Genomic DNA, 15,545 nt, shown 5'->3' with positions numbered 1-15,545 from the left:
TCTGGACTTAACCCTGAGCCGACAAAGTGTTTTACCAAAGTTGTAATTTTTTATGGAAAAAGACTGTCTGCATGTAATGACCAGAAACTGTACACAGAAACGTATTTAAAAAAGTCACATCTGTAAGTTGTGTCTTTTTCCCCCAGCTATCCCTTTTGCAGCACCACTGCTGTTATGAAAGGGCGTAAACTGGCAAATTTAAAAGTAATTCAAACTTTGAACCCTGAGCAAGTTGGTGCAATTTCTTTCTAAAACATGGGGGAAAAAGGCAATAAACAACTTAGTAAAAAATGTTCTTGTACTTTTTACTTATTTCTTGCTAATTTTGGGTAATTTCTTCTTTTGTTGTTTATTGCCTTCTTCCCTCATTTTTGAATGCGGTCAAGCCAGTTTACCCAGGTTTCAAATTGTTAATCAATTCTGTTAAAGAAACTGTAGATTAAGAACAAACAATTGCACACTGGATTATATTAAATTTTAATGTGCACAGCGTGATATTGAACAGTAAAAGCAGAAAGGAAAAACATATTCTCTTATAAAAATATCACCTTTAGAGCTTAAAAACACTCAATTCAAGGAACAGGTGCTGTGATATTACCATCCCTGTGAGAAGACAGCAGGTAGACTGAAGGTGACGAAGTCAAAGCGAGCTTAGTGTCTCAATAAAACATACCCCCCCACCCCCCACCCCATTGCAGAAACCCCACCCGACCATCCCTCCCTTCACCCATTTCTGGGGCGGGAGGCATCAGTCTGATGCTTTTCAGCATCGTGTCCACAATCAAAAAGCAGGGCAGCAGAACAAACTAGTCAGGGGAAATTAAAATTAAAAAAAAGAAGAGGAAGACAAAAAAGGGGGGATGGTGCAAAATTATGACCAGTTAACAAATAAAAAATGCATCCAAAATCACACATTCTATCTCACATTATCTTAATTCCAATGCATTAACCTGTGTAAGTACCACAGCGCATAAGAAACATCTCCACACAAGCTTGTAACTGCACAGCATACATGCAGAGTGCAAAAGTAACTGCTAGTACTCTACCTTTGCAAATATAGACAGGAGATCTTCATTAGTGCTATTCACTAACAATACTTTCCCATAGATTAGTGCACTGGAATGAGGCCATAGCTTGTAAAGTCTCATTTTCTGCATCAACATCCATACAGTACATACAGGATATTAAAACAACGGCATTATTAAAACCTCAAAGTTCTTCATATTTATGTAGGAAAAAAGCATTTGCTATGGAACTATGTTGATGTGCATTTAAAATGACAAAAAGGATAGTTTTGGCAAAAATCAACATTCTCTGTCGCACACTCATGTGATTCTGACGATAATGGTGATGAAACCTGCACTGGAGAATTTTGTTTGAGGTGAAATAAGAATGCACAGAGCGAGCAAGTTGATACGCAGATCATTTCTGCATTGTAAGGCTGTGTGGCGGGCGTGGCGGTGGCGGACGGCGAATTGCTGGCAAGGCGACGCGGGTGCATGCAGGAACGAGGGCAGGTTCAGTGTGTCAGACTGCTGGAAAGCCTGGGGACGGGGCGGGAGGGGACACTGGTTTTAGTGGGTTGGAGGTCATGGGGGGCCGAGGGAGGGGTGCTGCTGTGTTGTTGTGTGGTTGTTTTGTTTTTGCTGAGTCAGATAGAATTTGGCAGCGCTCTCTTTTTCTCTTCGACCTTTCTAACCCTGACATCCAGCCATCCTGCCCTGCCCAACGGCTCCAAAAAACAAACACTAATAAGCGCGAGAGAAGACAGTGATACACCCTGACATCCCCTCTTCACAAGAATCAATCAAAGTGATAAGCTTTCCATAGAAATTATGGAAGGAAGTAACATCATTTGGCAAAACTGACAGAAAACAGATATGGAGCTTGGTCGCTTGCTTGACAATGTTAACAGTGAGGAATAAAAAAGTAAAACAAAAAAAAACTAAAACACAAACAAAACAACAACAAATCCCCCCGGAGAACGACCCTTTGATTTCCTGTGCCCACCCATTTGGTAACACTGGAGAGAAAAAACAGCGAGTGGAAAAAGGCGGAGTCAGGTGCCATGTGACCACACCCCTTTACTACCAAACAACCTCCGCCCAGCTCTGGAAAAGTCTTCCCTCTCGTTTTCCAGAGGTCTGTTTTCTTTTCTGTTCTGTCTTTCCCCTCCATCTGTGTTGCTCTGGCCCTCCCATCTTCCCTCCCCTCTTTCCGTTAATCCTCCTCCTCCTTTTTGAAGATGCTACACCTCCTTGGTCATGCGAATTCGGATGCTGCTGAAGCACTTGCCCATGGCCTCAAACAGCGGGTCGCAGAAGGTGTGCACGCAGATGGAGTAGACGCGGCTGACGCAGTGGATCTCAATCAGGTAGCTCTTGACGCAAGGCACCACGGCCCAGATGTGAATGAAGGACAGGATGGCGAAGAAGATTCCCCAGATAAGCGCCAGGGGGATGCCGACCAGCGCCGTCAGCAGCCGGTAGCACCAATACTTGGTGACAGTGAAGGTGGTGAAACTGGCTTTCCACACGCCGTCAAAGCTGTAGGTCCCTGCAGGCTCGGCGATCACGTCCTCAAAGTCTACCTGGAACAAAAGGGAGTGTAAGAGTAAGAAACGGTTTGGTAAAGACGCTTTTTGTAGATCTATAACAAGTTGTTCTAGATCTACAGTTATCTTTGTTTGTCATTTACTTGGACTCCTTTTAATTGTTTCCTTTGCATCAACTAGTCTTCCAGGGTGTTCTCATAAATCATTTGTATGCTTTCATTACATTAGCAGACCCAAATTTGAACATATCCCACAAAATCATGAGCCAGTAATTTGTACATAATCCATGTATTTTAGAAGGCTGCGTTCATGTGATCAATGCGCTGATGGGAGTAAACAAGGAGGCACTCCGGAGCGGTCTTGTAAGGAGGCAGGTTGGAGTGGTGGATGGGTCACAAAACACAGGACTTTCCCCTGGGACTTTTCCACAGAGAGGGATGTTTGGAACTGCATTAACTTTGAGAGAAGATGGAGTCTTAATGTATGTCCTCACCATGATTTTTCCCTGAAACCTAACCACAGTAACTCAACTTGACTAAACCTAAAGATGCCCAACCATATTTCTTTTCTTAAACCTAGCCATGGTAACTTTAACTGCTTAAACCTAACCTTCGTAACTTCATGTTAGTAATGTGACTTCTATCTATGGATGTAACATATTTTGTGGGGTGCTAATTCTTGGGATATCATACTGTTCTATGGGGATACTTTGACTAAAAAAGGTCCATGTCAAAATGCACTGTGCTAGCCAAGATAGCAGCTAGCATTAGGATTATCCTCACCCTCTAGTCCAAATATGGTCACTTCTGGCCCCCAAAATCCAAGATGGCGATGGCCAAAATGCCAAATTCAAAGAGTCACTAAACCTCCCGCTCGTGCCTCCTTCCTGGAGTGTGAAAAAGCCTAAAAGGTGGGCAGGGCTGGGATGGGACGACATGCACAGTCACCTAATCGTGCCATCTCTCAATCCAATTGGTGAGAACTCGGCGATGGGGCGGCAACAGGGAGCTCGGTTGCTGATGAAAGCAGGCTCCTGCTACCAGGATCAGCCAATAGCAAAATTAAAATGCAAGATCCAAGTTTCAACCTTTAAAGGGCAGTCACTATGTTTATTTATACTCATTATGTAGAATTTTAATATCAAATGTCAGCTGTTGGACCTGACCAAATCAACAAATACCCATATAAATTGCTTTTCAACTAAAAAAAAGTAGTTTGGGAGTTAAGTTACTATTTAAGGGTCCAAAACAAATCAATGAATGGGTGGTGCCATGGTGGCTACATCCATGCTTTTGAACAGTCTATGTAGAAAAAACACAATAAATCATATCAACACTAAACATGCCATATACAAACAGCTGCAACAGCAAACTGAGTTATACAAATCAGCAGAGTTTTAGTGAGAAATGTCTGGTACTCTGGTTAGAATATCACTGGATGTTTTTATCAGCTGGTTGCCAGACAGCCGATAAACGATCTACTGATGGTGAAATATGAATAAGTCAGCTAATGCAAGCCTGACATCATTTTTCAACATTCACTTCATTCACCCATTATCTCTGGGTGGCAGCAATCTCAAAGATGATTATCTGAACACCTTATCAAATTAAACTGAAACTACCATGGATTTATAACACTACAGGTAGGCCTAAGTAAAAAAAAAGTTTTATTTAAGTTGGTACACGGAGACATTTAAGCACAAAATTCACATTAGACTCATCACTATGACTCATTAAATACCTTTATCCACCGCCAATAGAATTTCACAAAGGCCCTGATATGGTGCAAATTAATTAAACTATTTCAGAAACTTGTTCATTATTTCCGCATAAATCAGAAGCTTCCCTCCCAGGTTATTTTGTCAGTTTGCTGAAATAGAGGGTGGGATTCCTGGAAAGGTTCACATCTCCACTTGCCGCGACTGGTACATGGTCTAACCACCAATAAACTGCCTCGCCCAAAATACTGATTGCTACATGCACTATCTCTAGCATCTGCTGCACATTCTGCAAAGGATTTGTTTCTCCAGAGCTAATCTCCATCAAACACCACTTGATAGACAGAAAACAGATGTTCTTCTGAGGATAAATTTGGACGAATTCAAACCAAGTTAAGAGTCAGCTTTTCAGCAATTCCGAAGTTAAATTATGGCCACAGATGTACCAGTTGTAGCCAATAAAACATTGTCAGAACTTCCACCGTTTGGTGGTTTAAAGACACCATGTCCCTAATTTGATATCTAAATAATTATCAGACTAAATTGAGTTCCTAGAAGCTTTTACATCTGTTGTTGTAAACACTCGCTGTGTGGTGCATCTCAGGAAAATTTCTGTTGTGAACAGGATGTGATGTGTTTCAAATTTCTGGTTTTTGTGGAATAAACAGAAGGAAAGCTGCACAGTTAGTGTGACCAATTATGGTAAAATAGGGAAAATGCAAATCTAAACAAAGTTTATTAGCAGAAAATGCAATTTTTCTGCAATTTTTCTGTATTTTTGTGCTAATTTTCAGGTAATTTTTTTGTACTATATTCTTATTTCTTGCGCATTTGTTTTTTTTTTGGTTATTTATTCTTTCATTACTCATGGCCTTCTTCCCATGCTTTGGAAAGAACAATTTTCCCAGGCATCAAAGGGTTAAACCTAAATGCAGCACAAAAATATGTTTTTGAATACACTTTAGGGCAGAAATAGGCTGAGCAATAATATAATCTTGCTTTATATTTGATCTGCACTGCCTAGTTTGACCGTTTGATTAGGGTAAAAAGAAAACAGCTAGGGAAAATGTCTAGGGAAAAAAATAGAGAGAGATTTTTTTTTGCTATTTTCAGGTAATTTTCTTGTACTTTTTTTCTTTTGTTGCTTATTGCCTTCTCGCCATGTTTGTGAAAGAAATCAAGCCAATTTGCTCAGGTTTCAAAGGGTTAAGGAACAGGGGGGAAAAGTGAAAACTCACACACTGTAAACACAATGCAGACTCTCCTGCCCTCTCTCATCCTCTCCACTGAACACAGAGTCAATATTTATTTTACAGTTACTTGGAGACTGTGTCTCCTCTAACAGACTAGTTGGGCTACTGAAGGCTAATGGCTGTAATATCAATAAGTCATGCAGATATTGTCCAGTGTCACGCTGACATTGAAATGGAAAAGTGAAGTGCTTCATTCCTAAGTGAGATACTGTTCACTGTTTGGAAGATGTGATGCCCACTTTCACAGACTGACTGTTTGCATAAAAGGAAGCACATTATGGTTTACTTTAACCATTTTGAATCTCTGAATCAGATTTGTAAACTGATACAAATTCTACTTTGCAAGAAGTATGCTTATGTGTATTCTTGCCCAATGTTAGATGTCTGTTAAAACAATAAAGGGAAATGTTGCTGATTTTCAACAAACTCTGTGTCATCAAAGTGTGTGCAGATGAATAGTAAAATATGTTGTTTGGACTTTTGCTGACGTACAGGACGAAATTTGATGTTGAAACTTTTCAACAACCCTGTGGTTAATGTGTGGTTAAGTTTAGGCACAAAAACCACTTAGTTTTAATTAGAGAAGGATCATGTTTTGCCTCAAAATACATGGTTTTGGAAAGGCACAGGCATCCCGCCTGTAAGTGAAGCAATACTTCACATTAAAAATAACTACTTTTTATGGTACTAACGCAGCAGAAAATGCAATGTTGGCTTAGTAAACACACGCTTTTCATCACACTATCCAGAAAGAGAATGCAGCAATGGATCTGTAAAAACACTATCCCTGGTAGAAAAACAGCAATGGATTTAAAAAAAAACACCTATTTTTTTTGCCTAAAAACCTGTTTGAAAAGTTGCAGTTTTAAGAAATTTGTGTCTGCAGCTTGAATCAAAACCTTTAATCAATGGATGGTTGCTACAATGGAATTTTTGAATTTTAGAAAACATTTGAATTTCTTTTCACTTACTCTAAAACAATTTAACTTAAACTTTAAAGACAAAAAGGACTTGACAAGATTTTCTTTTTAAGTCTACAATTTGAAGCGTGCAGACTATGAAATCATCTTAGGGCTTAATTTCATGTTGTCACTCAGTCATTCATTATGTAAGAGTAAATGTCATGTTTTTTCCTGTCCGGGGTGTCTTAGTTTGGAACAGAGCTCTATAATATACCAACAGGGTTAGTACGTCCAATTCTCCTACACCAAGCAGCAGCATAAAGCCTCTCTCACAGCACCAACTGGCAGAGTTCACTACAGCCTTATATTATAAATCTGACTGCAGCCACAAAACCAGCGCAGCGGCCATTTAATTTTTCCACAGCTACAAATTTTAAAGTGGACCCACTCTGCTTCATTTTCCAGAACTTTGATTGAGACTAAATGAGAGCCTGCTGCAAAGAGGCACAAACACACCCACAGCAGGATGGTGGAGAGGTTTGACTTCATAACGTAAAGTTGTTTCGTGCTTTCTTTTTTGTTGTTTCCACAGTTTTAGTTTTCTAAATATTGGTTTGTATTCAACATTATGAGGAAATTCAGCATCATTACCTGACGTTTGGCACTTTAAGAGGATGGTTCACATTTTTGAAGTGGGGTTGTATGAGGTACTTGTCCATAGTCAGAGTATTATTTAAAATAGATGGTGGTCGACACTCAATCAGGTTGAAGGAGCCGCCTTAAAAAAATCAATACCAGTTTGAGTGTATACTATATTGTCAATATTTTCTTCCTGCTTCTCCAAACTTTGGGCATGCTGACTGGCATCTATTGTAGGTAATACACTGATTGGAAAAATACCTTACACAACGCCACTTCAAAAAATCTGAACTATCCCTTTAATATCTAATCACTAAAAGTCATCATGCTAAGGTTAAACAGCGTCAGAACTGGACTGATTTTTTTCAGACTTCAGAAGGTTTCATTTTGTACAAAGGAAATGGGAATCCATTTCTTTTTAATCAAGTAAGAATGTCTTTGGAAAAGAAGATCAAAATTTCCTAGGGTCCAAGTAATTGAATAAAACAATGATGACCAAATTTAAACATCTACAGTATAAAAAGGATTGAAAACACCCAAACATTGTGTACTTTACTACAACAGAATGTTTTGCTGGGTCAAAGCATGGACCTCTGTGGGCCCAATCAGAGGTTTGATATGAAACAATGAGTCTCGGTGTCAGCATGTGACCAGTCAGCAAGGCGACTATTATTGAGTAAATAAGGCGAAGTGCTATTTCCAGAGCTCTATCTTCAGGCTGTCAACTGCTGGGGGAGAAGGTCAGAGTGTGGCACATTAATGGACTCTTTTGTTGGTTTTAAAGGCTTGGTAGCCAAAGAAAACTACGTTTGGTTCAGGAGAGAGATTAGGATGATTGGCAGAGAAGAGAAACCTGGATTAACTATTATTCTATTCTATTCTTATTCTATTTTTTTCATAAGGGAAAATCCATGATTGTATGAGTGTGGCAGTGTCAACAAACTATATTTACAATTACCATGAATATATATTTTAAAATTATGTTACAGAATTATAACTTTTTTTTCAAGCATTATTTCCAGGTCGTTTCCTTGTTTGTTTTTGTTTTGTTTAATTTTGTTTTCTATCTTGGTCTTTTTTGAGTGTGTGCAATTTTTTTTTTGTAACTTTTTACTAATTTCTTGCTTTTAGTTGCTCATTGACTTTTGTCCCATGTTTTAGAAAGAAATCAAGCCCAGATGAAATAACCCAAAAATTTGCTAGAAATTAGTAAAAAGTACAAGAAAATTACCTGAAAATTTGTAAAGAAATGAAAAAAAGGTCAAACAAACAAATAACGAACAAGAAAAAGAAAGGTAAAAAACCCAAACAAACAAACAAAAAAGGAACTGGTCTGGAAAAAGTGCTTAGAAATTATAATAATGCTGTAGCAATTTCAATAAATTAAAATATGTAATTGTGATCATTATAAATAGTTTGTCTCTAGCTTCTTTCTTTTTTCCCCCAGACATTTTTGATTTTGATTTTCTAAACCTACTAATGTCTTGCAGTTTTTGGAAAATGTCTTACCAAGTTGCTCATTGCCTTTTCCCTAATATTTCTAAAAGAAATTTTGTCAATTTGCTCAGGGTTCAAAGGTTTAAATACAAGTACTTGCAAAATAAGCACAAGAAAAGTGACCTGGCTCCAGGTTTCAAAGGATTAAACTTCACATAAACCCCTCCATAAAAATGAATCATATAGTTTTGTTATATATTCATAGTGTTTTTAAAAAAATAAAACAATACACATTTGGATGGTACAGATCTTACTGCACTGAGTTTGAAAGAGTTTCACAAGCATGAGATGTCTCAGCCTGCAGAGGTGTTTGTGATGGTTAAGTTGTGATAAAAGCACAGAAATCTGCAAAATTGGAGGAATGAGAAATTTACACAACAGTGACAATAAATCCATAATCAAATAAACATCCCAGAATGAGGTACTAAGATTATGATCAAGAGTCAACTTATCACAGGTTGTGCAGTCCCAGAGGGAGTGTTTCATTCCTTTCAATTCGACCTTGAAGACTTTGGATCAAACTTCTCACAACTCCCTCTCAAAATTTATCTCTAGTGGAGGCATTTTTACTCCATGGACTCCTCCTCTTTGCTATATAAAGACCCACAAACTCTCCAGAGGAAAAAAACCTCTTTTCGCAGGGCAAACTCCACATGCATTTTAGTAATGGAACTTGTTTGATGTGGCCAGGTGATTGAGGCCAGCTGCAGCAGCTACAGGAGAACAGCTTGTCTTCCTCTGCCTACAAGAATGCAGTGCGTGTATTTGTTTGTGAGTCTGTGTGTGCATGTACACAACATGCATGCACAGTGCACACATTAATGTGTGAGTGCTGTATGTGGGGGGTAGGGGGGTGTGCAGTCACGGTGGATTGTAGAATGGGGTTGCTGGAAGGGATTCCCTGCTTGTGCTTTTCATTGGGGCACACCAAACACACGCTTCCACTTGGCAGAAGTGTTTCATTGACCTCAAAGCACCTCGGAGAAGCTGTATACAGCACACTGTAAAAACTACAGGCTCATCAGAGTTTGTTCTAGAAACCGACACCAATCACTGGAAAACAATGTTGGCTTTTATAAGTTTCTGCAAACTATGGATACATTACATGCAACTTACTGTGCAAATACACCTTATTGATATGTCAAACCCTTCTGTTTAAACAATGCGGATATTAACGTGTGGTCTGCTTTGGGCACAAAAAAACATGTGGTTATGGTTAGTAAAAATCATGTTATGGCTTAAAATACTGTGGGGGGGCAAAATCCCTGCTGGAAACGCAGCAATGTTTCTGTTAAAAAGCTTCTGCCTAAAAAGCTGCAGGGAAACACAAATGACAGGTCGCTGAAAAACCCACGTTTGGTGCCTAAAAAGCCACTGGAAACACAGCAGTGACTTGCTTTTGTTGGTTGTTGGTCTCTACCAGTGGTCTGCAGCTTGGCAGGCTTCTCGCCTAGTTGTCATACCAACCCCTCCACCTCCTGCTGAATACGTCAGCTCATCACTTTAAAAGACATATATATGAATCATGCAAATGTAAATTTGTGGTTTTCAGAAATGTACACTGCCAACATTCTCTTTTGGTAACTATAGGCTGGGAATTGAGAGAGAAGGAGTAAGCACCTTTGGGTTCCTCACAGAAAGTATTTCCCTACATGGGCAGATGTTCCTTGAAATATGGTTTGAGTTTATTAAGTCTGTACGAAGTGATTTTTTCTGTTTTTTTTCTTTGAAGCCTGGAGCAAGGTTACTTTTTTTGTGCTGCTTTCAGATGCCTTTCACAAGTATTTTACCCTTTGAACCCTGAGGAAATTGGTGTGAATTCATAATAACGTGGAGGGAAAGGCAATGAGCAACTTGGTAAGACATGTTCCACAAATTGAAAGAAATTAGTAGATTTAGAAAATATATATTTTTAAACACTACAGAAAAAATGTCTAGGGAAAAAAGAAAAAAAGCTAGGGAAAAGCTATATATATTACTGTTATAATTACAGATTCAAAATTATGTTACAAAATTATCATATTTCTTAGCACTTTTTCCCCCCAGATCATTTCATTATTTATTTTTTTCTCTTTAAAAACAAAGAATTTTCCTTCTATTTTTTGCTGATGTCTTTCTATTTTTTTTTTTTAATCATTTATTCTTTCATTGCTCATTGTCTTCTTTCCATGTTTTTGAAAGAAAACAAGCCAATTTGCAGGTTTTAGGGTTAGGAGCAGTGGTGGATAAAGTATTCAGATTCCTTTACTAAAGTATAAGTAACAATAGCACAGTGTAAAAGCACTACATTAAAAGCAAAAGTATGAAAGACAGAAAGTCAGAAAGACGCACTTAAAGTATCAAAGTGCTAATTGTGTGAGCAGAGTGGCCTCTACCCCTGTTTATTGCTATTTATGGTGCAGCATTTTAATTAGGTTTGCTTAAGTTCAGCTGAACTACTTGAACTTGAGTAGTAGCATAAAGTTAGTATATCTAATTAATTGAAAAGTACCTCATTACTATACTTGAGTGCAAGTATCCAGCTCTTAACGGTTCCTTGCAGAGGTTTTACAGTGTAGGCGCATGTGATTTCAGATAATTTCACCAGCGGTCTGTTGAGTTGATTAGAGAGGGGCGGGACAATCATAAAGCTGTATTCTATTCTGAGACTGGAAGGAGAGTCTGACTCACTGTCACAATGGAGGAGAAGTTGGAGGGAGAGAAAGCAGAGAGCGGTGGAAGAAATGGAGACAGAAGAAAACAGGCAAAACTGTTCATGTGGCAGAACTGAAAGGACACATATCTGCTGGTCATATAGAACAGACTGTGTGGGACTTTTTCTCATTTATCTCACACTTAATGCACCACATGTGGCTTGCAAATGTGAATTCATTAGTTGTCACATGGGAAAAAAATTACAGATGTGGTTTTCAGACATTTTGTGTGATACATCCACATGTTGTAAAAACAGATATTTAAACATTTCTCGTGAAAAATTAAGCATCTCATGACAGTCAGCACATTTCAATCACCCACAGTAACTTGTTATCCACTAAAGATATCAATCAACTAAATCAATAATGTCAGATTGTCAGTAATGACTTGGAACCAGAGAGCAGCCAATAAAAGCAACACATAGATGTCAGCTCCTGTGACGCAACTACAGGCACGTAGGAAAGAAGGGAGAGAGGGAGGAGAGGATGGGAGGAATGAAAGGGAGGCGAGATGGGGAGTGGTGAGGGATATCCCCGCAGACTACTACTTGGCTACTTGGGTGTTTCCCTGTTTTAACAAGGCAGAATCGATGCATTTCAAAGAGCTGACCTCTCCTGCCCCACGCAGCGAGCGTTTGACCCCACTCTCGTAAAAAAAAAGCGTGCCCCAGCTGGAGAGGAGGGCGGCCGGGGCTCCGCTGCTCCCTGCTATCATACAAACGCGTCAGGTGGCTTCGAGCGCGCCACTCCTCTGCTGTTACAACCTCTTTCCCTCTGCTAACTCCTTTAAACAAAATAAACACTCGGTATTTATGCGGCCAGGGCAGGCTGCTCTCTTATGGAAAGAATTCTACTTTCCCAACAGCAAGGCGTGAGCAGCAAGGACTGTGGGAAATAAGTGTTCCAACAACAGGAAATTCTTAATGTTTCCTCTGTTGGAGCGAGGATGTTCAAGAGTGTGGATGCGCAGATATTTACGCATGTGGATAGCTTGCCATTGTATCACCTCAAAAGGCTTTAATACAACTGAAAAGGTTTTTTCCTAATAGGGGAAAGTCACTGAGGGGGAACACTGCAGGAACCACAGCGCCCAGTACAGTGCGCAAAAGTACTACCGTGCGTCTCTGACGCGCACAGCTTCACAGATCATACATTACGGCAAAGTTTAATTCAGTTTGCGGAGTTTGCCAGGAGGTTCCACTGAGCATAAGTTAAGTGCAACAGGTATTCTGGTGACGTTATGGTGCCACGAAAATAAAGAAAAGCTCTAAAAAGCTGCACATTGATACCCCAAAGCTCCACAGTTTACAGCCCTCCAGGTTCACTCACCTTTACAACATCGTCGTTTATGCGCTTCGGGTCCCGGTTGACCAGGTCGATCTCTTTGGTGTGGACATCCTCCATCGTCTTCTCGTTCAGACTGTCGTTGTCCATGTCTTTGTTGTTTGGTTTGTATATGTTCCCTTGTTTTCGGATGAACGGCGAATGCAGAAACTCCTGTCAGAATCCGGAGGAGGCAGAAAAAGAAGAGGGTGAAGAGGAGGAGGGAGAGTGTGCACAGCGCGCTGAGAGGGAGAGAGACTGGAGCTGCGAGTTAACCAGCCTGCTCCACAAACAGGGATGGGTTTAAATGAAAGTGAAGCACCACACCCTTCGATCCAGCCGCAAGGGGTCCTCACCACCCGGACAGAAAGATCATATCCTGACCTGGCACACAGTTGATTCAACATGTAGCTGTCTGTGAGCATGGCAACATGTTTATATGCGTAAAGGCGCAAAATAATAAATCATTCTTTAATAGGCTTTTTCTAAATATTTTTTCGATGTTTGCACAAATTGGATATAGGTTAATTTCCTTTCCAATCTGATTTGTGAACATGGCTAATTTTAAAAAAACGCACGCCCATCGCTTCAAAAACAAAGTGCGTAAAAAAATATCCCCACAGTTTTACTCTGTCCTCTGCGCCACTGACAGCTGTATGGCTTCATTATTTAGCGTTAAAGCATGTGAATAATTTATAGTTAACATGTTAGGAATAAAAAAAAAAAGTTTACGGATGTGCCCTTCTTGGCGCTTTTATGCACGAAAATAAAAACGTTTGTGGTTCACGTTTAAAAACATCAAAAGTCTGTCCTGTTAATAAAGGCTTTAGCCGGTAAAATCTCTCACCCACATGCTAATGTATACTCAATGGTCCTTCACATTCCCCCAGCGTGTGTGGGAAAAGCGTTCATGACCAAGTGCCAGAAATTAAGATAACGATTGAAACATTGCGCTCTGGCGTTGGATAAAACATCCGAATTTCCTTAATGAACGCACTCTATGCGCGAGAATAATCAGCTCCTCGATAAAGGAAAATCCGTGTCAGCTAAAAACTTTTAACCAGAAATAGCAGCAGCTGTATGAGAGCCATACTGTACCTCTTCTGTTTCGCCGTCCTTCAGTCCTCCTGTCATGCTGTCCTCAAGTTTGAACAGATTAGCGCGGTGATACAGACAAGAAGACAATCTAGGAAGCCGAGTGGGAGGCGTGGAGGCAAACTGAGAGGACTGGGGCTCTTCTCAGGGACCTCTATGGTCATTTAATTCCTGCCCTTTTCGCTGAACGTGACTAGAATTTAATGCCAGAGCTATGAGGGGAAGCTCCGGTGTTTCCTCGAAGCCCGCAGAGCGCGTCCTCACAGCCCGGGAATCACCTGCGAGCAGAGACAGGAGAGCCACCCAGTAACCTGCCCGGCTGGAGGAGACACTGACGTCTTAGTTACAACACTCAAACTAAAGAAGTGTTGCAACCGGCGTGGAATTACTATATTAGGGGATCAATGCAGAGTATAATAACCTTTTTGTTCAGTGAGCTGTGGGCGTTAATTGGAGATGGCAAGGTGTGGATATTTGCCATTCCTTCGCCTGAGGGAGACCAATTGAAATGGCAGTGGAGCAGGAAAAATACACAAGAAATCAAAATAGAAATGAATAAATAAGAAAATGTGTGGGATTTTCACAACTAATAAGGTTATTTTGCTGTTTTAGCAAATACAGAACCCACTCTGTCATCACTGGCTTCATCTGTCCTCAGAAAATTAAGTTTAGACTGACATTCACAGCTCTAATGAACCCAAATTTCAATGAACTGACAATCTAGCTGTTGTTCACAGCTTTACAAGGGTTGGGAGGCCATTCTGGTCTCTCTGGTTTGTTTACATTTTTGTATCAACTCACCTTGGAGTGGCAACAAGCTGGCACACTCAGCTCTTTTCAGCCAGCGGATGTGATAGGAGCATTTTTTTTGGGTGAGGTGCCTCTGATGGGAATGGCACTGAAATAAACTGGTTGTTTTACTATTATATGCTTTTTGTTGGAAAACATAATGTGGATTTTGTTGAGCATTTTATTTGTCAACAACACTGATTTCTCTAAAGATTCTAGTATAACTTTATAATAAGCATGAGCAGATAATAAAACAATGGGAGCTAGCGGACAGATATGCAAAAGGCCACACTCTAAAGAAGAGCATGACTCACAGACTTTGTGGTGATTTTGTGTCTTACTGTAGTCGTTATGCATCTTTTTGTGTTTTTATGTTTTCTTTGTTTTTTGGTTGTTTTGTGTCTTTTCTGGAGACATTTTTTTTTATCTCCTCAAGGTCATTCTGTGTCTCTGTGAGGTAACTTTGTGTGTCTCTGGGGTCATTTTGTGTCTGTTTTGGTTGTTTTGTGTCTCTTTGTGGTTCTTTTGCACATTTTTGTTGTTATTGTGTGTCTCTCTGCAGTTCCTTTGCATCTCTTTGTGGTCATTTTGAGTCTCCTCCTGGTCATGTGCAGGTGAAGGTCAGGGGGCCCACCGACACTTAGCAGCCCTCAGCCTTTACCCAGTAGGCCTGTTGAATAATCCATTCATGCTAATAAGGCAGTCGTGATAATGATTTCATAAGTTCTAATTTATGATTTAAGAAAATACTTTAAAGACTAGTTACTTATTGGTGGCAGAATAACAGCTCATAGGTTTCTCAATTTCCAAAAAGCCATAAAGTCTGCAGTTATAAATGTTAATACAGTAAGCAATTGAAGTAGATAATAATCCAACAAGCCGTCTCCTGTTAATGTCAAAGGTAAGTTTGGTCCAAAATATAAGTGTCATGTTAAAGCCTTTTTAAATAATGTGGGAATTCACAGTTGCCTTAAAACTGATCTATGAATTATTTGTGAATTATTTTGAAACTTTTATGAAAGCTAACAGCTTAGACTTTAACTTATTATAAAGGATACATTGATATGGAGAGCAGCACCAAGG

General features: G+C 39.7%; 1 protein-coding gene across 1 annotated transcript; it reads right to left on the bottom strand.

Moving 5' to 3' along the window:
- Positions 1-465: 465 nt before the first annotated feature.
- On the bottom strand, positions 466-13,996 carry cav1 (caveolin 1). Its single transcript, XM_042496729.1, has 3 exons — positions 13,677-13,996; positions 12,585-12,752; positions 466-2,590 (listed from the first exon to the last, which is right to left on the bottom strand). Exons 1-3 carry the CDS (start codon positions 13,710-13,712, stop codon positions 2,249-2,251), a joined length of 546 nt encoding a protein of 181 aa, XP_042352663.1. The 5' UTR covers positions 13,713-13,996; the 3' UTR covers positions 466-2,248.
- Between the last annotated feature and the right edge of the window lie 1,549 nt (positions 13,997-15,545).

This window comes from Plectropomus leopardus, chromosome 11 (assembly GCF_008729295.1).
Source record: "Plectropomus leopardus isolate mb chromosome 11, YSFRI_Pleo_2.0, whole genome shotgun sequence".
Classification (NCBI taxonomy): domain Eukaryota; kingdom Metazoa; phylum Chordata; class Actinopteri; order Perciformes; family Serranidae; genus Plectropomus; species Plectropomus leopardus.
The sequence above is the reverse complement of the archived record's forward strand: the minus strand, read 5'-3'. Positions and strand labels throughout refer to the sequence as shown.